We start from the raw sequence: 25,092 nt of genomic DNA on the forward strand, positions 1-25,092 counted from the left end.
AGGCTCACAGTGACAGTGTGCTGCAGGGCTTGCTCCTCAAACCCAGAAACAAGTAACTTGGGGTGGTAACTCATCTTTATCTAACCTTCAGCTTTCTTTTCCTCCTTGGAAATAAAGTATTTTGAAAGCAAGGAAAGCAGCTGGAGATGCTGGGGGCGCAGAGGGGAGGGCCGATACTAAGACAATGGAATGTTTGCTCAAGCCTGTTGAGAGCTATTCTACTTCCATTTGCAGGGAGTGAACTTACTTTCACTGTTGTTGAATTTATATATGTGCTCCTCTTTTTTTCAAAAGGAAGTATGTCAGTAAACAGAATAAGATTTTCTACATTGGTTCAGTTTAATTGTTTTATTCTGTAGGTTTAAAATTAAGAACGCAAGATACCTACATTGGAAGCAAATGTGTTCTATGAGCAGCAGAGCCAATGTGTCTGGGAGACTGAGAAGCTGTGTTCACCGGGGCTTTTCTTGATGTTTTTACTGCCTGGCTGATTTGTCCATTTCCTTTCTCCACTTGTTTCTTTTGATAACAAGAGATGACAGGAGTCTGCTTGGGTTTTCTAAGCTATTAATAAAACAAAGAAAATTTGAAAATGCAAAGTACCTTTTTTATCAGTATTGTCATTTTTCTAAAATACCTATATTTTCCAGTCTGTTCTTGCTCCCTCTGGTGGTTCTTCTACTCAGAATCTATACTTTTGGTTTTATGGTTTTTATATGACATATATTTGTATGATTTGATATATTGGCTACAGCTGCATATGATGATTTCACTAATTCCAGAACCTCACTCTTTCAGACTGGGCATTTGGCAATGGAGACATTACTGTCTCTCACCTCAAAGCGAGCTGGGGACTGGTTTAAAGAAGAATTGCGACTTCTGGGTGGTCTGGATCATATTGTAGATAAAGGTATAGTGGGGATGCTGCTTTGACAGCATGGAAACATAGTGAATTGTAATAAAATGTTTGCTTTTTGTAATGTTCATTTCCTGTGGTTAAAAATAGAAATGTTATGTATATTTTATAGCAGTGTTGAAAACAAAGTACACAATTCAATATCAAGTTACTGTGAAATATATAGTGACTTTAATCTGTTGTATTTGGGATTGAAAGTAGTTTTCATGTTAAACAGAATGTGTAAAGTGTTGCATTATAATGTGTGAGATTAAAAATGGCTTAAGCTTGGACAGAGTGCTGTGTTACATATATCTGTACAACATACTTATTCTAAAGTAGAACCTCCTTTATCGTCTTCTAGAATTATTTTCAGAGAAGATAGTTTTTAACTAAATATGCCAAAGGAAGTAAACCCTTCAAGAAGAAATGGTGGGGGGGCATATTTCATTATTCAAAGATATGTCTCAGTTAGTGTTTTTTTGATCAGAATCTCACAGGTAGGGAAAAGGACATTTCTAAATGAATTCTTTCTAAATGACCTGAATAAAGCTGGGTCTTAAGTAAGCAGAGGGAGAACAAAGCAAGGATTGGAGAGACAAAAGTTTTCAATTTGCACAGTTTCACATTATGGTTTCAGACTTGTGAAGTGTGTGCTTGCCCTATCTCTTTCCTCTTCTACAGTCCCTTAGAGTTAAGGAACACAGTCATGTGCTGGATGCTCTGTTTTCTGGGAGAAAATACATGGTTAGGTAATTTGTAGCAACAATCTTAAATTTGTAAAGACAAAATTGTAAGGTTTGTTTTTTCATTTACTTGGAGAAATGAAAAATGTAGGAGTGCTGATCATGTTTTCAGGGTTGTTTTCTGGCATCAGAGGTGTACAAAGTGTAAAACAAGATTGATAGCAACTCTTGAGTAGCTGGTTAGTTTATATACCTGGCTTTTGAAGACTTCTTGCTTCTAGTGGAAAACAACTTCTTTTTGTGTTTAGTTAAAGAATGTGTGGATCACCTAAGCAGTGATGAAAATGAAGAGAAGTTGGTTGCTTCGTTATGGGGTGCAGAGAGATGTTTACGGGTCTTAGAAAGTGTGAGTATGAGCAGATCCACTGCATTTCTGAAAGCTACTTCTTAAGCAGACCTGTTCTGGTTTACATTCTTTCAGTATATAGTCCCATTATAGCTCTATAATGTTGATTTCTTTTTTTTAATAGACTGTACTAACTTTCTGATGCTTATCAGTGTTTCCGTAATGTTTGAAAATTTATTTTATTGTTCTGTATGTGGGTACTGCGTTCCAAGGTTATTTTTGGTAAGAATAACTAAATGTAACATGATGCTTTTTCTTAAGTTCGTATGAAAAGCTGCTGTTTATGGATGTTGTTTTTGAGGCATCAGTTTGACTCTCCAATGTGTGTCTAGTAATAACTGGTCATTATAGAAGCGGTATTTTCTTAGAAGCAATAAATCACTTTTAAGAATTGCTACTTTGAACCATCAGCTGGTGAAGTGCTGAAAGAGAAAATTGCTCTAAAAAGGCAAATGAGTTCTGTCATCAGTAGAGTGTGTAAATGCAGATGGTAAATATTTCTTTGAGAACTTGGAAGAAAATCAAAATAAATGGTACTTTTGTAGAGTTTTCTTGACAGGAATGGTGAGTGTGTGTTTCTCTGCAATGCCTTTTTTCTCCAAGTTCAGTGTTTGTTACTGGTGTTGCTCTGATTCTGTTGTGATACCCTAAGAAAGCAGAAGAACCTTGTTGTGTTCTAGCAATGCATCACCACACAGCAGAAAATGTTTGGGATCAGAGTATCTCTGATGTCACTCATCAGTGAATCTCACTGACCACCTGAAACCCAAATGAAAGGGCAAATAGCTACAGTGGTGACTTGTTTTCTTCACTAAAATAGAAGAACAGACTCAAAGATAGTGTAAATGCAAGCTAAAAACTGAGATGAAAATATTGAAGGGTGTCTACTTAAAAATTCTCTACCTGCCTTCTCAGCAGCGAGAAAAAATATTTTAGGTTTATTTTCTGCTTTTATATTCAGTAGATGGAATTGCCAAGCAACAGTAAAGAGTCTTGATTAGTATGCGAATATTCAAATTCGAGCTTACGAGTGTTTGTGATGTAGTAAGATCCTTAGAAACTTGGGAGAGATGACAAAATTCAAAACATGCCAAATCATGCAAGTCCAAGAGAAGGATTTCAATTGTTTCTGAAAATTGATTCCAAATTTCAGTCAAGATAATCAAGGAAAAACTTGTGTATTATGTTTGGATGCATAGTAAGCTCTCAGAAGTGGATTTGATATCAAGTCCTTAAAATATCACATATATCATTGTATTCTGTATACACATTTGGGATACTGTAGTCCCAGAATGTGGATTCAGGGTTCTGCTGTGGCAAAACATTATGCTGCATGGTTTCTGTACTTCATCAGGGAAGATGGCTTTATCTTCAGTGCCACAACTACTTAGAGGTGAAAACTCCAAGGAAATACTGGAAAATGAGAAGCAAAAGTTTACACTGGATAATAGCCAAGAAATGTGGAACTGAATAAAGTGTAGTAGTAGTAAAAGGGAATGCTTCTCTTTCAGGGAAAAAAACTCTAATTTTAATACTACTTTCTGCTTCTCTTTTTAGGTAACTGTGCATAATCCAGAAAATCAGAGCTATCTGATAGCATACAAAGACTCACAACTCATAGTCTCCTCAGCTAAGTAAGTTGTAAAAAAAAAAACCAAAATAACCCAGGTTGGCAAAATACCTCATATGATGGGGGGGGGGAAGGAAATGGTTTATACCAGAAGATTCTAGGGGTCAATAACCCCAAAATTTCCATTGTTGCTTTTCATTGGTTAACTTTAATGTAGATCAGGTATGGGCAGCTACCTGACTACTACCAGTGTGAAGTGCTGCTACTGTTGGGTCTGTAGAAGCTGCAAACTGTGGATTCAGCTCCTGCTATACTAAGTAGGAACACAGAAGAGTGTGAAGTGACTTTATTTATTGTGTCTTCATTATGCTTAAGTGTTTACTGGAATGGAGTATAGCAGAATTGACAGTGTAACTAAGAATTAAAATAGTGACATTTTGTTCTTGGCATTTCTCCCTGGCAGAGATTCTTGTACAAACACCTCTAACCCATTTATCAATCTGGGTGATGTCTCAGTTGGCTGGCTGAGCCTATCTGCCCCTCGTATTGCTTTTCATAAGAGAACAAATGAAGCTGAAAGTTTGACTCTGCAGACCTCATTGGAAACATTAAAATTTCACGGTTATAGGTTAGATATTTGGAGTATTTCTTCAAACTGAAACAAAGCAAACCAGAGTTTAAAATGTTATTTAAACCAATATATATTTTTGACATTTCTAGTTTTGTTGTTAACTGAAATAAGTGGGGTGGTTTAACGTGAAACTAGTATTATGCAGTAGAATCGTGCCTGTGGTCCATTAATGTTACAAGATTAAGATTTTACTGCTAGGGAGTCGTGTCATTTCTTACTGAATGGAAATAGCTCTGAGAAGAGAGCAAGAGAGCATTCTGGTAACACTGTCAGAATCATGTTGTGCCTTGATGGTCAGAGGATATGAGAGGCTGGGTTTGTAAGAAGAGGGGATACCTTTTGTTAGACCATGTGATGAAGCTGGAAAGGAAAATTAACTTGCTCTTGAAATATCAAGCCGATAAAGCTCTAAGATTTCCAGGTTTTTATTGTCACAATTTTAGGTGAGCGTGTAAAAGATCTTATAGGTAATGAGTTGATTATCTCTCCCTACAGACTGAGTATCAGAAAAATTCTGCATAAGCTCTGTGGTTAAGGTTTTTTTCCCTTGTGAAACAAGTAGAAAGGTGGAACATTCTGTATGTTGTGAAGATAATTTTGTTCTGCACTTTCTCCCTGCAGAGCACTGCAGCATTGTGAGGAGTTAATCCAGCGATATAATCGTGCTGAAGACAGTATCTGTTTACCAGACAATAAGTCTCTGCCTCACCAGAATGTAACTAACCATGTGGGTAAAGCAGTGGAAGACTGTATGAGGGCCATCATTGGGGTCTTGCTCAACCTGACAAATGATAATGGTAAAACAACAAATTTTTTTTGCATATTATGTGGTAAAGTGTCTGACAAACCATTAGTATAAATATTTTTTTGTACTGATTATGGATTTTCATGTCCAGTGCAATCAAGCAGTTATACATGGTAGATGTTTGCTTATAGCCCTCAGTAATTTGTCTGTGCAAGCTGGGTGAGTAATTGCAAGTACGAAATGTCCAAATGAGGGCTTGGGGTAAGAGCGGCTGGTTTGTCTTTAGGAGCAAAAGGTGTTTATTAGGCTGCTTGCCATTGTGAGTGTGATTATTTTCAACATAAAGCCTCTGAACTCTCTTTGTTTGCAGAATGGGGTAGTACAAAAACAGGTGAACAAGATGGTCTGATAGGCACAGCGATGAATTGTGTGCTTCAGGTTCCAAAGTTCCTACCTCAAGAACAGAGATTTGATATTCGGGTGCTGGTAAGCTCTTGTGTTTGTTACATCAACAGAAAATTATATGCCTCCCTTTTGTGCATTGAGCTGCTCTTGTTTCACATTGAGGAATCGTTTCCCCTGCAGTTTTCAGTGACCGTATATACCTCAAGTGAGGTACTTGAAATTTCTGTAAGGATTTGGTGGGTTTGGGGTTATTTTCACTGTGTTTGGTGGGAAGAAGTGCACTGCTTGATGAACAAAGCGATTTTGCTAAGTGTGTGAATTACTAATTTTCAAACATCTTTTCGATTGTGGAAATATGGTTGATATTATTGTTTGAGTAAAGGCTTTGTCAGATTTACCTCAGTTTATGTAAGATGGCCTAAATAGCAACAGTGAAATTGTGTATGTGAAGGATCTCTTAAGAACATAAGCTGAGGGTTAGATACCTGAATCCCTAACCTGTAAATGAATCCTCAGCTCCAAACACGTTTTCATGTTCAGAATTGGAAAAACAGAGATTCCTGCATAAAAGTTCTGTTCAGGGATCTCTGTCTTGCCTTGTATTTCATTAGGTCTTGATCCCCCTATCAGACTGTTTCATATGTTGTGTATTCTCAGAAAGATAAGGCCTAAAGATGTTTATCTGAATAGATGTTTTTTGCTAAATTCTCTTTTCCCAATATGTATAATCCTTTCTGACTCTCCCATCTTGCAGGGATTGGGTCTGTTGATCAATCTCGTAGAGTACAGTGCCCGGAACAGGCACTGCCTCGTCAATATGGAAACATCATGTTCTTTTGACTCCTTGTGTGCTGGCGAAGGAGATGAAAACCTAAAGATAACTGGACAGATTGATGCTGTTCAGGCTTTAGTGCAGGTGAGAAATGTTTGTCCTGCAGTAGTTACCATTTCTCAGAATCAGAAAGGGAGAACTTAGCAATGAAAATGTGCCAGTTTTTCTGTTTACCGTTTAAGGAATGGAGCAGAGGTAGGGGGCAGAGGGGTGCTGCTCACACTCTTGACTTTTGCAGTACTGTCCATTACAGAAACAGCTTCCCTGGTAAAAGACAGTGGTTTACAGACATCCAATAAAAGTCTTTTGTCCCTATACCATTTATTTCTAGTTTTACTGTTTCTAGGTTGTTTGCTGCAACTTCTGTTTTAAACCAGCTATAAGCTACTTTTCTCTTATATACCTTGGTTCTATAGATTTTTTTTTTTTTGGTACTATGTTTTTGGGGGTCTTCAACTTTAAATTTAGAAAATAGGATAATCCTTTATAAAAGCAATAAAATAGACATGTTATGATTATGGATGTGAAACAGCATTCTTAAATAGTGTATTGACTAGCCTGTTAAAAAAAAAAAGAAACTGACCAATAATTTTGGTGAATAAGTTTCACCATGGAAGTTAAAATGAAAAAATTGAAAGGAAATTACAGACTGGTTGTTTCAGTGGAGTTAATTTTATGGATGCTTTTAGCAGCTGTATTTAACTGTGTGAAATAACTGTCCAGCAGCAGACAAAAAAAAAAATCAATAAAAATAATAATATTAAATATCTTAATATATGTAGCTTGGCAAAGCAATATTTAAAGCTGGTAGTTGTATGGTTTGGGAAATAATTCATGAGAAAAAGGAGCACAATATGGTATTCCTGGTTCATTCATGTTCTTTCTAACTCATTTTAAATGACTCCTTCATCTTCTCTAAGAAAGCCAAGAGGGGATAGTTAGCATGAAAAGAAAATGAAAATTGGTGGAGAACAAAAATGGGCAGGAAATTATGGCAGCTTTTAGTCTTCAAGCTGTGTCTCAAGGCAGGTGATTAAACATTTACGATGCCCAAGAGGAACCTGGCAAGTGGTTCAGCGCTGGGGAGGGAGGTCTTGCTGTGGAGTACAACGCTAGTGTTGGGCCAGACTGTGTTTTCCTTTGGAGAAGAAAAGGCTATTGTTAAGACAAGTATTGAAGACTAATTGTATTAAGGAGTAAATTGTGAACAGGAAATCAAGTTAGAAATATTAACTCAGTGTGTTTAGGGTTTAGTTTCTAACAGAAATTCTCCTGGAATTTCCCGTTAGCTGTTCCTGGAGTGTGAGCGAGCGGCACAGCTGGCCGAGAGCCAGACGGACGAGCTGATTAAAGAAGCTCCCACTGCTCAGCATGATCAGAGTGGGGAATGGCAGGAGACAAGTGGGGAGATCCAGTGGGTCTCCACAGAGAAGTCAGATAGTACTGAGGAGAAGGATAAGAAGGAGGAAGATGATGAAGAACTTGATCTTAACAAAGGTATGTTGTATGGCTGTGATGAGCTCAGAAAAGCAAAGAGCAGTGTGATTGCATAAAATCCCACCTTGTCCTCTGCTTCGTATCTACATCCAGTCTCTTGGGCTGAGATTTCCTCAGTGTATCCTAGGTGAAACTGCTGCAGACCATAAGTAGGAGCCATTCAGACCTGAAGCATGAGACGTAGAAGTTAGGCTATTTTTTATGTTCTTAATAGTACCTTTTATCTCTTTCTTAAACAAAAAGCCAAACCAAACAAACAAAACCCCAAAACCTTTTTGGGACATTCTGTGTACAAAATACTCTGGCAAGGATGGCTTTTAAGCTGTTACCTTATTCTTCTAGAATAGTCCTTGAAAGTTACCTGCCTTAATTTTTTTTTCTAGGGTTGTTATTTTAAGCTTCTTTCAGGGGTTGGGTTTTTCCCCCTCCTCTCCCTATTTGCATGTGTGCCTCTTCTGTCCCCATCTGCATTGTTTGTCTTCTCACTTCATCAGTGGTATGTGAGCTACCTGTGTAGTTTCTTGCTATGCTGCGTATTTGGTAGTTTGTTCCAGGAATTTGAGTATATCTGACCTGTTATATAGTTTGTCTCTGGAAAATGGGTCTGAAACATCAGTCCTTCTTGTTTAATCTTCTAATGATAGATGCAGTGTATTACTTTTAATAGTGTTTTCATCTTACATTAATAGGTGTGGAATGTTACTTTCTCCAATCTTGCTTTATATCCTTGCTCCTTTCTGGAGCTCTATCAACTGGTGTCTGCAGTTATTTGTAGTTTTCCCAAAAATGCTGAGTCATCAGCAAAAAAAATGCTGTGTATGTTACCTTTAATACCATAAACTACATTGGGGGAAGTTTTAGAGGCCTATAGTATCAGATGAAACATTTGCATTGGTACTTTGGTGTGTTCAGCATACAGTTTGCACATTGAAATGGCAGATGACAAAATACTGTGCAGCAGAATGAGTTGAGAGTGAATGAAGATAATTTTTCTTGTCAAGAATGTGCTGCTGAGTCAGTAAGTGTGGCGTTTCCTGATTTCTGAAATCTCAGTCGAAAAGCTCATTTTGTTTGAGAAAAAAGCATTCTGCAAAGTGATAATGAAAGACTGTATTTGCAACAGTAAAAGATAGCAGCTGCTTACAGAATACAATGCACTGTTGTCTCTTTTACAGCTCTTCAGCATGCTGGGAAGCACATGGAAGACTGCATTGTGGCCTCATACACAGCATTGCTTCTAGGCTGCCTCTGCCAGGAGAGTCCAGTAAGGGAATAAGTTGATCTTAAGTCCAGTATAATGGTTAATGAAGTGATAATTTGCTGTATTAAAAGGGGTTTATTAAATTGGGCATCAATGTGAAGAAGTACATTGGTGAAGCTATGCTGATGTATACAGCTTTGCGAGAAGCTGGCAGAGGTATTCTATCCAAAACAGATTTTCTGAACATCACTGTGCTTATCAAAAACAGTTGGAATGAAACATTTGACCTCTTTTACTTCTCTCCCCTTACTTGTGGCCAGCAAAAGAACTTTGGAAAGGCAGAGGAAAATTGGCTAAGCCTGTTCTTTCTCAGTAGTTTTAGTTAGCAAGTTACCATCAGATTTATTTATTCTTTATCAGTCTGCTTCAATTTTTTTCTTCCATTAAAATTGCATGAACTTGTTATGTCCCTGTTCAAAATAATTGTTTCAGGTTGGAAATAATGTTTTAGAAAGCTGAAGTCAAAAACAAAAGCCATCTCCAATGGCTGAGAACTCAATAAAGTCTCTGTCAAATATAGGTTCACATGAAAATGAGGTTCAGACCTGCCTTCAGGCTTATCTTAATTTACCATGGTGGCAGAAATGGTCTTTAAGGTGCTGTTCTGTGCCTTTGGACTGATTAGTGTCCATAGCAGTTTTACTGTTCTGAGTAAGACTGACAGTAACATCAGTAATTCTCAACCCTGCACAATTGTAAAGGGAGAGTCTGTCCCTGTCAGGGGAGTGATCTGGTGGGGTTTTTAATTCTTGATGTTCTTGTAGGTTCTCAGGAGGTCTGATAGTACTCCTTTTTTTCTCTGTTTTTAGGGGGAAAAAGATCAAACAAACCATAAAAAATTATTTTAGTAGTTGTCTAGAAATATAAACACAGTAAAGGTATTGCTTAAGAGAGACTTAAATCATAAAATGGCAGCAAAAGCCATCTTAATAATGCTGTGAATATACTTAGCTTTGTGCATCTCACATGCAGAGTATTATAGTTCTGTGTCAGAAAAATATTTCCCGAATGAAAAAAGATTGTTTTATTTCTTAGATCAATGTGACTACTGTGAGGGAGTACTTACCTGAAGGTGACTTCTCGATAATGACTGAAATGCTCAAAAAATTTCTCAGTTTTATGAACCTTACTGTAAGTAATACATATTTTAAATTGATATATGTAGATTTTTTTTGTAATTTTATTTGCTGTTAATATTTCATGCATTTTTAGAAGCATTAGCGTTTTTCAGTTTGTGCGTTCATAAAAGCACAGGATAAGACTCTGTTTTTTAATGCTGAAAACCCATTTGTCTGTCATTATGTTGTGGTTGATCAGGAAGATATTTCTGAATTGTCTGCCTGAACCTAGTTGCTTTTACTGATGCCTAATTGTAAATACTAAAATTCTGAAAATGAATAGCTCTCAGCTATTTGAAGGAGGTGCTACAAATGCTTATTTGTTACTTGTGTTTTCTATTGCATTTCCAGTGTGCTGTTGGAACAACAGGCCAGAAATCTATCTCTAGGGTGATTGAATACTTGGAACACTGCTAGATACTTAACTTCCGCTGCAGGCACTCTAATGCTGGAGCTACCCTTAGACAAAAGAAGAAGTCATGAAAGAAGTCCTTGAAGGATATACCAAGAGCATTCATCTGTGTCATTCGTGTTCAGATTTTTAAGGCTACCTGGTCTCTTAACCATGCATTCAGCATTTTCTAAAAGACAGTTACTACATCAATCTGCAACTATCAAAAATGAGGGGAAAAAGGTTCTGAGGAAAGTAAATAAAGAAACCTTGCTGTTTATGATGCAGTGCAGTATTTAAATATTTTTGGCAGGGTTTACCCTCCCTATCTTTTTTTTCTTGCTTTGTTCGTGACAAGTTTCAAGGGGAAAAACTTGCTGCTGATAGTGCAACTGCTGTTTACTGTTGAGCCACTGTTTCATGCCAGCCAGGTGCAAAGGCAGCTTAGCTACTGAGGTATCAAACAAATGTTCTAATAAAGAAGTTCTGGACAGCAGCACCGCTCCTATTTGAGTTTAATTTGCTCTTGCTTTTTTATTACTAGATTATTCCAAAATCATAAAATATAAATTTTTAAATACTTTTGTGATTTTAACTACTGTCTATATTTAAAATTTGTTGGAATCCAAAGAGGCGAGGATTGGATAGTTTATTTTTTATACTGTTTTGATTGAAATTAGGTCGTTGAACTCTTTCTCAGTTCTAAAACTCCCATGGCCCATGTACTGTAACCTGCTAGACCATAACGCTTTGTAGTTCCAAGAGCATGCAGACCCATAAACACACAAAGCCATTTGAGGGTATGTTATCCACAAAAGGAATAGTGACTGTAAAATGTTGTGCCCTGTTTAAAATGCAAATGAAATAAAGAAAGGAGAAAAAAAAGATTTTAAAAAACCACTCAATCCCAGGGTAGTTTACACTTCTAATAAGCAAAAACTTTGAAATGCTGTTTTAATTTGTTTCAAGGAAGAATTCAAGGTGTGTTTTATAATGTTGAATACAATGAATTTGGATGCTTTAGGGGGAAGAATTTTAAAGAAGCTAAAACACCAATGGGGATTAATGTTTCCAGCTGACATAATCTTTCTATTTCATCCTTCTGTAGTATGACAGAGTTGAAATGCATACAACACAAAGCCTTAAATTGCTGATATAGCTAAGATTTTGTTCAGTCTGAGGTCTAGTTCACAGCAAAGCATTGTGTTTGAGGACTTAAGTGGAACAAAGAATCCCAGAAAATACATGACTTTTTAATAATTTTTTTCTTGCACTCACTATTCAGACCAACAGAATTGATTATTAATTATTTTTATTAAGGTGGTCTTGAATATTTGCAGACTGTTCTGCGATCTGCTTCGTTGACATTTTAAAATACCTGTATAGGTAGTTACATCATGTTACTCCATTGAATTTGTAAAACTTGAAGCCATAAAAATATTAGTTCTATGTATAATGAGGGGGAAATAACAGGAAATCTAACCTGCTTTTAGATCTTGTGTTATCTCCATGTATAAAGTTAAGAACTTGTGCTTTTGTATCAGTGCCAGCTGTAAATTTTTTACATACAGTGGCTGCCTTCTATGTCTTCCTATTTTTGATAATGCAGATTGTTGGGAATTCTGTAAGGAAGTAACTGATTAACGGCAAAAATCTTATGTTGGTCATATTTTTTTGCATTTTCTCTCATCACCTTCTAAAACATAGTGTATCAGTGTAACTTAGAAAAGTTTTTGAGGTTGTATTCCCCTTCTTTTAGAAAAACTAAACAGTATGGAGAAGGAGGGAAAAGGTGTATGTAAATTATCTGCATCAGGAGGAAATTATTAAATATTTGGCCCATCTAGTTTTTTGGATTTTAGAGATTTTCACATATAATGAGATTTCAAATTGATTATGTAATTTTCTGTGGAGAGATGGTAAGAGAAAAGAAGATATGAATGCAATGAAGGGGGAAAGCAGGGACAACTACCTTTCTTTGTTACACTGGTAATTGTTTGGGAATTGATTTACCTCAGTGTTTAACAGGTTTTTTTTTTAAATGTAACTAATTGTCAAGCACTGACAAATGCAGATTTTTTTTTTTGAGGGTGGGGGGAGAAATCACCCTGTGAACTGCAGTGCATTTTTGTGTGTTAGACCCTCAAATAACTCTGCATTAAAGGGTACTTGAGGCCAACTTGCAAATTAAAGTTTTAAAGTAACTTTTTTTCCATTGTAAATATTTGTGTAAATACTCTCAATTGGAAATTAGAACAGTAGAGTACTTTTCTGAATCCAATCCTATTTTTATTTTATACAGTATTTCTCAGCTGTGATCTTTGGAGCAAAAGCCAACGGCAGGAAAAATAGTTTGTACCAGTTTCATGAAGTATGTCTTTGGGTTTTTGTAAATAATTTTAACTCAAATAAAATTGCTACTTTCAATACATATCTTGTCTTTTAACATGCAATAAAGCACTCCTCTGAGTGATTGCAGAAAGAAGGCAGTGTCAGGCAAATTGCTAAGAGGAAGAAGAAAAACAGAGATGCAAAAAATAATAGTGGAGCGTCCTGAAGGTAGTGCTTTGCTTTTCACCTGTGTGTTGGGAGAACAAAATTCAGTGCCTGGACCTGAGGCTGTGGTGAGTCAAACCAGTCAAGCCTGGAAATTTTCTAGAGATGATGTATTGTGTGTCTTGATGCATTTTGGAGTTCTCTACACAAGTTGCCATTGATCTTTCAGTAACAGCTCTCGAGAGCTGTAGTCAGAATAACAAAAATGTGATAGAGCACAGGGAAAATGGGACAGTTCTGGTGAGACTTTTCACATCATGGGGGGTGTTAATGGCTTTCTTAAGTGAAAAGGGATAAATTGCCATGAATGTTGCTCTGTTTCTTGATTAATATGAATGATGCTTTAATTTCAGGATGGATTTTTTCCCATGGATTTTTCCTTAATTGGTACAACTAGATAGGGGTACAACATGCAATAACTGATGAACTGTAAAGTGAGCTGAATGTGATGTGTCATCTCATTGCCACTTTGAACAAGCAGCAGCATAATGTAACTTCTCCTGTGCTGTGAAGGAATGAGTTTGAAACACAGAACGGTGTGTTATTGGTGTGTACTGTAAGCTTTATGTATGCAAATGTTAAAAAAAGTCTGGTAAGAGTATTTCCTCTTATTTTGTTGGTAGTTATGTAATGGAAGCATTGTGTGTGAATGCTTAGGGATGACATCAGCAATTTCAGATTAACAGGATAATTGTGAAGCTTCTACAGAAGATGTGGGAGTCACAGCCTTTCTCATAAATTATTTCTCTTTCAATCTGTTTTGAAATGCTTGATTTGCATAGTATGAGGTGATGTGGCCCAATGTGTGTGGCACTGACTTATCAGAAACTTAACACCAGAGCAGGTATGCTGGAGCTGGTTCCTCAAGCAGCCTTGTGGAGCTGGTGTTGTGCTGTGGCAGCAGCTGGAGTGTCTGTGAGCAGAAGGCTGTGATGGAAGGTGGTCACAAAGCTGTAAAATCTTTGTTCTTCTCTGAGCCAAGCATGGTGCCAAACAGGCAGCTGCAATAGAGCAGTTCTGCTGGGGACCACTGTGGGTGCCTGACAGGACTGTGGGTACTCATGCTAGCTCTAGGCTGTGACATTGGTTACATTTCTCTGTGAAAGAACATCCTAACAGGAGTTCTTCCTTTTAACTGTGTTTTCAGGCTCAAGTACCCCCTGAACTGATAAAGATGCTTTTGGTGTCAGATATACTAGTGAGCATTCTGTCTTCTCTCATTTTTTCTTTCTGGTCATGACTGAGCAGAAGCCTAAGTGTACTTGGTTAGCTGGGGCTATTACCAGGCAAGCCCATGTGGCTTTTGCAGTAAAGTTTCTTTTCATGAATATGGTACTTGTTTAAAGGGCATGGAAAACCAAAACTCTGAATTTGAGCTCAAAAGATAAAGAGGACTTAGGTAACTGCCTTTCTTCTGCATCAAGCCTGCCCTTATAGGATGGCCTGTTAATTGGGTTTTTGAAGATAATGAGATTGGAATTTGCCCTGAATTCCAGTAGCCAAGTGTTTTCAAAACCAGGCCACTGTAGTTTTTGATGCTGCTGCTTCTCTTCCTCTGTGTAATATGTTAATTTGTCTTTGGGTAAAGGACACTACTTGATCCTTTTAGCTGCATGGAACAGATGCCTTTCATACATATTCTTTTTTACTTGCCCTAAAGGTCCCCTGGCTAAGGGACCGTAATTTATTAAGATGTTTGCAGCATCAGTAGATTCAGATAGTCTTAGAGTAAGTAAAAGTGAAACCATTATAAATTATGCAACTGCTAGAAGTCCTTACCCAAGGGTAGATTGATTTACTAATGCCACAGGATCTTTATTCCAACTGTGAAAACTGAACTGAATTTGCAGCTATAGGTTATGCCCCAGGTTGCCATGCTTGGGACAACACATCTGTGTGTGACAACAGCACTCTGGGGATGCAGAGGGTGCTGTAAGGAGCCCTGGGAAAAGCAGCCCTTGTTGGGAGCAAAGTGAACTACTCTGGAGAGTGCCTGACGTTTGAGAGGCAGACATGTCACATCTATCACCTATGTCTTCAAACTGTATCTCCACATCTAACCTGCAACTTGAACTTCTGTTTCATCACTTCAGAGAAGGAAAGGCCAAAGAGTTTCTTTACATGTGTGGAAAGCCAGATTGCTAAATAACGAAGAGTTGTGCAGGCAGTAGTACCTATTTCCAGAATTCTGGTCTCTCTTAGGTGGACCAAAGTTACTTAGAAGAAGGTTCATTGAACTTTTGCAGGGTAAAATCAGGTGATACAGAAAAGGAGACTGCTTAAAGTAAAGGAAAAAAATAATAGGAATTTTAGTAGATCCACTGCTTAGTGTAGAAATCCTTTAAATTTCCTGTATTATGACAGAAGATGTAGTTATGTCTTTACATTTTGTTTTTTAAAGTGGAGGGGAGGAGTGTTAACCTGGAGTGTGAAGTGGATGAAATTATTTCATTCCACCTGTAAAGCTGACCCTGTGATTATGTCCTAGAATGACAGTTATTTTGTTTCTGTCTTCAGTACCTAAGGCATGAAAATCAGGGTGAAAGGCATTACTGTAGAAGTTTGAACGAGAAAGGGAAAGAAGGAGTTGGTTTTGTGTCAAATGATACCATTCAGGAGTTGTGCACACACCTTACCTCTGGGAATGATGCCAGAGTTGTGGAACTTGGGGGTTTTAGTCATGGATGTATTGTTGGCTTCTTACCCCAGACATGTGGCTCTTAAAACCATTTCTGGGGCAAAAGTTTTAAAATATCCAGCCAGAGTTGTTTTTCTGATCTAATGTTAAATTTATAGTCTGTTTGAACTGAAGTATAAACCATCAGGAAGACTTGGAGTAAGATCACTTCGTGTCACAGCTCTGTGCAGACACATGAATTTAGGTTCAAAGCTTGATATTTAGGTTACTGCGCCTTAAGTAGTTCAGTAATGTGTTACATAAAACTGCTGTGTAACAAACATCTGATGTCATTTTGCTGGCTCATATTTCAAATTTTTGTCTTCATTTGACAAGGAATTTTAAAGCAAAGCTATCTCACCCAAATTAAAAATAGCTAGGTTAAAGTGCTGTAATGAAATTATACTTCAGTGGCAGAAATTGAACATTGTAAATTAAATAGAAGTGATGCAATTAGACTGTTTGTAGTCTCTTTTGCCCTACCTGTTTTTAAAATTTGGCTATAAATTTTTAATAAGAAAAAAAATCATCTTCATAGTGGAAGAATCTGATTGGAATTTTTGTGCTGAGTATATTCATGCATCTCAAACATTCAGTTTCAAAATGGAGCTTCATGTTGCAAAACAATATTTTTTTATTTATGATACCTTGGATTGCAGTGAGAGTTTTACTGAGGATTTTGTGAGAACAAATTTATAGCTATTTTATTCCAGATAATGATAGAAGTGCCCCCTTATTTACTGTAGGTGATAATGGTTATTCAAGTATAATTTCAAATGTCAGACAAAAAGCAAACATAGAGGACTTCATTTATGTATTCCTGTACAATATAAATTGAAATTGCTGGGGCAAACCAGTACTCTAGAATGATTTGTTAGTCTATTATACGTCCAGTCTAGGACTAAAAAAAACCAAAACAAACCCAAAACCTAAAATCATTCCCTTGAGACAACTAAATTTTGATGCTCTTCACAAGAAGGGACAAATATACCTCTATCCTGGTGTTGTTATACAGCGTTAAGAGGTTTATACAAGGATGAAATACATGTTAATTTTATGTAATACTTGTGATTAGCCTTCGCAAGTTCTCAGGAGACCTGGTTTGTGCTGTTTGAATAACACACATGATATGGCTTCAGATTTTATTAAATCTGAAAATCCCATAGGATGGATGGGGTTTGGATCCTGAACTTTGCCACTTGGAACCAAGTGAAACAGCTCTTGGACCACAGGTGTCTGCACAATCCCACCCTTCTCTGTGCAGGTTTTACCTGCTCACCATTTTCAAAATGCTCACTTTGAAGCCTGCTAACCTCAGTCCATCCTGCATTGTGGTGATGATCTTTAAAGGTGAGCTCAGTCTGTAGCTTTTTCTGTGAGAAACCCTCAGCAAATGCTCAGTTCTCAGCAAGACCAGCAGTGCTCTTGCGTCACGGAGACGCAGTGGGCAGAGGCACAGTGCCAAAGCCATCAGCAGGAGCTGGCGTGTGCACAAGGGCTCTGCTCAGGTCACTGGAAGCAGCCGTCTCTGGCTCTGGCTGTTCACAAACAGCTCGAGCTGTTCACAAAGGAAGAGTCTGAGGTGGAAGGTGGGGAGGGCACCTGCTCAGGCTGTTTCTGCACCAGCTCTTGCTGATGCCAGAACTCCCCCACGTTTCCCAGGCTGATTTCAAAACCCGCCTGGTTGCGGAGCCATTGTGAGCCTCATTCCAGTGAGTGCAGCACATGGTCCCGTTGGAATGCACTTTCTCTCCTTGCTCTAAGCAAGAAAACTCATGCATTAAGATTTTAGAAATGATAAAACCAAAGGCCTGAAGGAGTTTTATAAACCTAAATTTCACTAACTACTTTCATGTATGAGATTTTGCTTAGACTTTGTAAGTGTATGGTTTGACTTCTGAAAGAGGAGTTGTACTCTTGGAGACATAGAGCTCATCTTCCCTTCACACAGAATTTTAAGCATGTGCAAGAGAAGGGCATCTGGAAGACCAGGACTCTTCAGTACATTGTAGTTGCTGTCTGAATTGATGAAGTTTCCTCAACACAGTAAATGTCAAATTATTTCAGGAGCACGTGGAATTGTTGATGTCCTGGAGATCAATTAAGAACTGTAGAGATTCAGATTTGTAAAAGAAAATTATGTTTCAGCAATAGCATGCTAAAAAGTTGTCATCTGCCTGTGACCAGCAGTGGGGAAGGAGAGTAAATAGCCTTGGTTAACAAGCTTTCCATGGAGATGAAGTCAGAGGTCTGACAGGGTGAAGAAGAACCATCATGCAAGTTACGACAGCAGAAGCTGGAACAACATCTGGGCCTGGTGTGTGGTTGCACAGCACTCCCTGTTCTGAAATGTCAAGTATTTCTGGTAAGAGCAAGTTGGTACTGAAGGCTTTGAGGGCCTCCAAATGGGAAAGCAATTAGCCTGGGAGTGTCTTGCTTCCCAAATGATATCCCAGGAGTACTACATACTGTCTAGGATTAGTTTGCTGTCTCCCAACATACTGCAGAGCATATAATCTACAAGCAGTTGCCATGGAGATTTCATACACTGAACCAGAAGCAACTTGTTGCAGCGTGGAGAATTTGGCAAGATAAACTGAGGTCAGTGTTCTGCTCCAGGTTTGGCAGTGCACAGTGTAATGTCCGCATACTTTTATCTCGGGCTCCAGAACAACACTGGCACTAAGCTGCCAGGTGTCTTCCTTGGAAGCTGCTTTGCTTTCTTCATTGAATGCAATTGAAAATTGTAGTACATGCATACCAAATTTCTTTACATCATTCGCTATTCATCTTCCCCTCTCTCATTTCAGTATCGCTGCTAGAATAAGGTTTTACAAGAGAGAAGTCCTTTGTAGGAGTACCTGAGAGTTGTTCTTCAGCACCAGGAAGAAATTTATTCTAAAATTTCTCTTCTCTGGGAACTGGTGGGGGGCGAGGAGGGGATGTGAACCATCCTGATCTAAAAAGACTTAAAATTGCTACTGTTTCAGGATGCTGCAGTGTGCTTCCACCAGTCTAAGGTCCAGGCTGCATCATGGCACTTGGTTTATTGCACACCTTTCCAGTGCCAGTTCTACAGAAACACTGAGCAGACATGAAGTTCAGAATCCCGAATTTTCCCACCACAGTAAGGACCAGAACTGACAGTCACATTATGCTGTAGTAGTAGAAAATACAAGGTTTACTCAGGACTGAACTCACCAGCCATGATGTCCAGTTGTAACAACAGATACTAGAGTAGAACTCTGGTTATTTGAGATGCTGTGAAAGGTATGAAACTCATCTTTTGATGTCAGTGTTTCAGAACAGCCATCATCATAAGCATCAAACTGCAAGGAACAAAAGGAAGATTACAAGTATTTTGCTCTTTTTACTTTCATGAGGAGAGAACCAGGAGGCACAGGAACATTAACAACACAGTTTCAAATCTGTCTTGCCAAAACAAGCTCAAGATCCTGAGCTCAAGAGTGACAAGTGTTCCATTAGCAGGTCTCATGCTGATTCCTTTGTCTTTATAGAAACACAGTAGCTGCTGGAGGCATGTTGTGCCCCTGCCTTCTCTGATCACCCCTGCAGCTGACCATAACCCCAAGGAATTACCTTGTGGAGTTTCTGTGGCTCTAAAAACACGTGAAGCGTTGTTCCAGTCCTGTCTCTGATGCCCATGACAGCTGGGGAGAACTGAAGTCTGCCTGCTGTTTATGTGTGGGCAAAGGAGGTGTGGGTGTGTGTGTGCTGGGTGCCAGAGAGCCTTTTTTTTGCAAGGAGCTCTGTCAATGCACCTGGAGCCTTTCATGGGGGATGCAGCACAGGCAGAGCAGAGTTCATTGCTGCTCTGAAGCTGTGATGCCATTTTATGCTGTCCTAGTCCCACTGGCTGGGAATTGCTCATGTTAATACATAACAGATACCACTCTGGTCAGACTGCAGGAGTGTTCAAAGGAGAACTTCTGAACCTATGGATTGGTGGAAATAATGCAGGATTTGGGATGGGAATAAGAGGCTTCATAAAAGGCAAGTGATAAGATGGTAAATTGTGTCCTGCATGGGGCTAAATGGATTATCAAACATGAGAAAAGCCACCACACCTGCTGAAGTAAACAGATGATTTTATTAACGAGATGGTGCATGAATGTAGGATATGTGTAGTGCTGCCTTGCAGCACTTAAACACAGGATTTACCAAGGAGACATCACCACCAGTGCCTGCCAGACACACAATTCTCTGCTCTTACTGTTTGTCACTGTTTGCAGAGGATCTGAAGACAGAGAGCACATTGATTAAAAATAGACTTCTTGGAAGCTTGGTGGAGGGAGAAGTGTCAAGAAAGTGTCATGTCAAAGCAAGAACTGTAGAGGTATGAAAAGAGCTATCAATCACTATCAGGCCCAACTGGTGTGGACCAAGAGCTCTAAAGCAACTCAGCAAGGGTTGCTGAGACTGGGGTTTATAACATGGCACTTAAAGTTGGAACTAGAGGAAAAACTGCCCACAAGCTTTCAAAAGAGCTTCAGAAATAGTCCTACTAACCACAAACTATAGTCAGAAGAGGCTAAATAGCCCAGAATTCTTCAGCTTGAAGAAGAAATAATGACTGGAGATACATGACGGGCAACAACAACAGCAAAGAATCAAAAATTCTGTGAAAACATGAATAGAATATGACTGCTTCTCCCAGAGCTCTCCTTTGCTCTTATACTAGGACGTCTGGTGCAATTACCAGGTAACAGAATTTAAAATAGCGAAAGGAAGTACATTTTAACATAGCACAGAATTAAACTGTGGAACTTGCTGCCCCACCATCCTGGGAACAGTTCACTCTGACTGTTTTGCTGCTGAACAGTAGCCTTTGCATACGAGGCAGCTCAAGTGCACAGCAGTGCATGAGGGAGCAGTGGCAGCTCTCTGGTTCCTACAAGAGCTGTTCTTTCCTTTCAGATTTTGCCCCAGGCCCCCCTGTCTGTGCTGTTCCTCGGTGGCAGCACCATGTGTGTTCTGCAGTGTGCACATGTGGCATGAACAGCTTTATTGGAGCCTAATTCCTCAGTTACCCAGCAGTGTCCCAGACATCACTGTGCTTGAGGATTAGCTGGGCTTAAAGAGTCATGTCCCTGGTTGACAATCCTGGAGAGGCAGACTGGCCAGGCCCTGGCTCACTCCATGGGGCAGGGAGGGGGTTTCCACACCACTGTTTGGGTGGTAGCATGGGTCTTTTCCCATTTCTTCCATACTTTTGGCATGTATTTTCCAGAGTTGACCATATACTCATTTATCCTCCTCCTGCTTCTTTTCTAGGTCTAATTTCCCTTCACCTCTCTGCTTTCTCCTAGCCTCTACATGCTTATCAACCCCTATATAAATAATTTGTATTCCTTTCAAGAATAGTCCAAGTCCCCTCTGAACAATCTGCTACACTCAGACTGCATTTCCAAAAATACTAAACAAATGCCACAGACAGACAGACATGCCTTGGCAGCGAATCTTGCTCCCAGTTTGACCCTGGGTAGAGTTCCAGCTTCTGATGGCTGGAGATGGTCTCAGTGCAGTGGTCCGGCGTATCCCCTGGAGCAGCGCGGATCACATGAAACCAGGCTGGTGAGGATCCTCCTTAGGCAGCCTTTCTGCTGCTCCCGGCTTGGAGCATCACGGGTGTCTTTCCTTAGCGCTGTTTTCTCTGCGGCAGCCTCGGTGACAGGAAGGGAGCTGGGAGATGGATGTGCAGCCCCGGGGATCGGCGAGGGGCAGGCGGAGCAACCGGCTCGCTCCCATGCGCGCTGCCAAGAGCCGAGCTCGGCGCGCTGCGAATGCTGAGAACAGCACTTCGCATCCCCATCAAGTGGCACCACCGAGCTCAACCCCTGCGCTGCCACACTGCTGCTCGTTCCAAGTCCATCCAAGGATGTGTGAGGCCTCTGGCACGGTTAGCAAAGTCAGGCTTCTCAATTGCACATGAAAGTGACCCAAATTCAAGGAGCTACTCACAGAAATCTATACTGCTCTGCTCCAAGGCCAGCTCTGGGTTAATTATTAAGGAGGGGTATTTTTAGTAAGCATTTGCAATAGATTCCATATGTCTGAAACCTTGTTCCCGTGGAAGTTCATCACAATGTCAGGTATTTCATTAATTTTAACCTTTATTCTATGCAATTAGTAGAAATCATTCTAAAAACCTTTTTGATTTCTTTCCTGCCTCCTCCCCACTGGGAAAGCTAAACAATGGTGTGAGTTCTAGACTCACTTTCTAACATGCCAGAGTGGCAAGTTTGGCCAGGATATAAACAGAAGGAGGGAGGCAGGAAGAGTTGGTTTACAAGATGGAGATTCTTTCAAAGAAATGTGTAAATTTCTGAAGTTAAATTCAACAAATAATCTGCTATTCTGCCAATAAGAAATGTGCACTTTAAAAAACAAATTGAAAATATAATTGCAACACTTCCAATCTTCCCTACAAAAGAGATAAAATCCTTAAGCAGCAGCAGCTCTTAGTATAATTTGCCTAAATTCATACACTGAATTACATGTAAGAGTACATTACCATGACAACTTTTAAATCTTGCTAAATTCTCTTCTTACTACCTTTTTTTTTTTTTTTCTTGCTGTACTTTCTTCAAGAAAAGTGACCTGCAGTCTGGGATCTTCTCCACACACAAGAACCTTAGTCCTGCATCTCTAACTCTCAGTGCACTTTGAGTACTACTGTGACAACATAGGGTAGGTTTAAAGCACGTAATCCCCAAAATCTTGTTCATCAAGAAAGAGAAAACATTTTTTTATATATATACAAAGCCAAGAATTTATTGTTAGTATAGCTGAAATCTTAACTTTAAGAATCATTATTAGCCCAGACCCAATTATTACAGAAAAAATACCTCTATACACAAAGGATTGCAATAATAATAGTAACAATACAGCTAAGTCTCTTATACTCACAGTTCCAGCTTGTTGCCCCTTTCCTGATGTTGCACTCACCCTGCTACTTCTCAGGGTCCTCATGTTGCTGCTTTCAGTGGGGTGGTGGAGGTGCTAAGGCTGGTCACCAGCAGGCAGGGTTTTTTGGCTGGGAGGGATGTGGTGATGGCTGTATCTTTCTCACTCCAGGATTCATTTGGGGTCTTTTTTATGTTTGCCAACAGGCTTTCACACCATGCTGCTTCATCACTGGTTTGCAACCCACATGATATCCAAATTTGCTATACATGATGTATCTTACATACGGTAGAAACTTGTTCTTTGTTCTGTTATGCATGAAAAGGTGGTTTTGTCTAACTCTAGGTCTTTGTTTTTTAATGGAAAACAATGCTTGGTTTGTTTGTAGCTGTGGAGTTTCCAGTGGCAAGCCCATGCCTCATGTTTTGTCCTCTCATGCCTGTACTTCTCCCCACTGCATTCTGTGCATCTTCCTCTCAAGGCCTCTGCTACCACCCCAGATCTGTGTTTCTCCACATGCCATCATTATGTTGGTTGTATCTTCTTCTGCCCAGAACAGTGACTTCTCAGTCCTGCCTGTACACAACTACAGTGGTACCATACAAGGATAAGCAAACATAAAACCAACTCATCCATGACCATGCGGTCAGAAATAAAACTGCTGCTACAGCTAAGCCAAGTTAAAAGAAAACTTGCAGGTAGGTCAGCAAATATTCTGCCAAGGCAGGCAGGGTGTGACACAGTGCTGAGGCCTCAGAGCAAAGCACGTGGGCTGTCCCCAGCAGTGGCAGTACCTGACCCAGGGCTACAGGCCACCAGCAGGCCACTGTCTCATCAGCAGGGTGCACAAAGTGCTGCTGTAATTCTGCTGTGTCACATTCCAGCTCCAGTTACAGCCTGACAAAAATAAGGTACAGGTGCAGAGCGGCAACATCTGGGATCTTAATTACTGCTCCTACCATAAAAGAACCCAGCCTGGCATTTCAGTTTTGCTCCAAGTTGGCTGGGCAGATGCTTGAGTGGAAAAATAGCTTGCTGGTGAGATCAGCCTGTTCAATCCAGGCAAGTGAGAAGAGTGCTCATTATTAAAATAGAAGGCAAAATGAGGCAGTTCCTCTGCCTGTCAAATAACTGGGTAAATCTTCTCAAAGTCTTTGCTCCATGTGCTTTTTTAGATTTGGTTATCTTTGTCCTATGAGAGTAAAATATTCTTGGCAGAGGAAATGCCGCTCTCACAAGTACCAAGTGCCAAGCTTTTAAAAATTAGTACAATGTAGAGAACATGCTTTGTTTTTGTAAAAAGTTTGTTGAAACAGCCCAAGTTTCAGACACGCTTTTTAAAAAAATAATACTTTGTCTATTTTCAGGAGCTATGCCTGGTTTTCACTGGAAGCACCATGAGGCTGGGAATCTCTCAGCAGCTACAGCTGTACTATTTCTCTGTATCCAGGGGTGGGAGGCAGTAGCCCTGGCATGCCTCCAGCCGGTAGGGGCAGAGGCACAGCTTGGCAGGCAGAACATGGTGCTTTGTGCTTGGCCAGAGGCCTCTTGAGCAACTTGGACCAAGTGTCCTTTCACGTTCCCCACCCTGGGGCACTCCAGAAAGTCTGTCCAAGTTAATGAAAGGCAGACTGCACTAGCTGAAGCTTCATTAAACCTGCAGCACGGCTGCTAAGCCCATGCTTTAGTTTAATTCACAAATGGGATTGAATCAAGCATTTACCAGCTCTCCCTGACCCCAATCCTCAAAGGCTCACTGTGTTTGAGCTCTGAGCTTAAATGTGTCTGCAATCCTGCTTCTAGGCCAGGCTGCAAAACGAGGACACGTGTGTTTCCCTGTGGCACTGGCCAGGCCCCTACGTGAGGTGAGAGCTCACGGCAGGCCTGTGCCCTGCTTTCAGCTGGGATGGAGTTAATTTCTTCTCTCTGGCTCGTACAGTGCTGTGTTTGGGATTTGGAATGAAAATGGTGTTGGTAACACACCGATGTTTTGGTTTTTGCTAAGTTGTGTAGTTGTGTTTATCCTAAGTCAGTAAATTTTTTTTTTTTTTTTTTTAATGCTCTACCAGTGAGAAGGTACACAAAAGAAATCGGGAGGGAGCATAGCTGGGATGTATGACCCGAACTGGCCAAAGGGATATTCCACACCAGACGACAACCTGGGAGAGTTACCCAGAAGTGGGGTCGATCTGGGTTTGGGAAGGGGGGTTTCACATCGGCCAGTGGGTGGTGAGCAACTGAATTGTGCATCACTTGTTTGTTTCCTTTTTATTACCAGAATTACTATCATTTCTTGTCATTTCCGAATTTTACTTTGTTCTCGACTATTAAACTGTTCTTATCACAACCTAGAGTTTTCCTCTGATTCTCCTCCCCATCCCAGAGCGAGGGGTTTGAGCGAGCAGCTGTCTGCTGCTGTATTTCCAGCCGGCTTTAACCCAGAGCAGCGCAGCCCGGCTGCCCCGGGCACCCTGCGGCACATGGGGCGGCCAGGA

General features: G+C 39.8%; 1 protein-coding gene and 1 long non-coding RNA gene across 5 annotated transcripts in view; one reads left to right on the forward strand and one right to left on the reverse strand.

The window, feature by feature from the left end:
• Positions 1-12,868, forward strand: part of WAPL (WAPL cohesin release factor) — a 136,441-nt gene extending 123,573 nt beyond the window's left edge. For all 4 annotated transcript variants that reach the window (XM_085064162.1, XM_085064161.1, XM_085064164.1 and 1 more), the window contains 10 exons: positions 799-910; positions 1,890-1,987; positions 3,545-3,621; positions 4,810-4,985; positions 5,304-5,419; positions 6,093-6,254; positions 7,460-7,667; positions 8,843-8,931; positions 9,964-10,059; positions 10,398-12,868. In XM_085064162.1, the coding sequence (XP_084920288.1) occupies positions 799-910; positions 1,890-1,987; positions 3,545-3,621; positions 4,810-4,985; positions 5,304-5,419; positions 6,093-6,254; positions 7,460-7,667; positions 8,843-8,931; positions 9,964-10,059; positions 10,398-10,463 (1,200 nt within the window). In that variant the 3' untranslated portion in view covers positions 10,464-12,868. The remainder of the gene's footprint in view (positions 1-798; positions 911-1,889; positions 1,988-3,544; positions 3,622-4,809; positions 4,986-5,303; positions 5,420-6,092; positions 6,255-7,459; positions 7,668-8,842; positions 8,932-9,963; positions 10,060-10,397) is intronic.
• Positions 472-24,072, reverse strand: LOC146435535 (uncharacterized). Its single transcript, XR_014852990.1, has 3 exons — positions 22,601-24,072; positions 7,732-7,833; positions 472-564 (listed from the first exon to the last, which is right to left on the reverse strand). It is a non-coding gene; the product is annotated as an uncharacterized LOC146435535 (long non-coding RNA).
• Between the last annotated feature and the right edge of the window lie 1,020 nt (positions 24,073-25,092).

Source organism: Lichenostomus cassidix, chromosome 6, assembly GCF_008360975.1.
Source record: "Lichenostomus cassidix isolate B80296 chromosome 6, HeHo_3.0, whole genome shotgun sequence".
Classification (NCBI taxonomy): Eukaryota; Metazoa; Chordata; class Aves; order Passeriformes; family Meliphagidae; genus Lichenostomus; species Lichenostomus cassidix.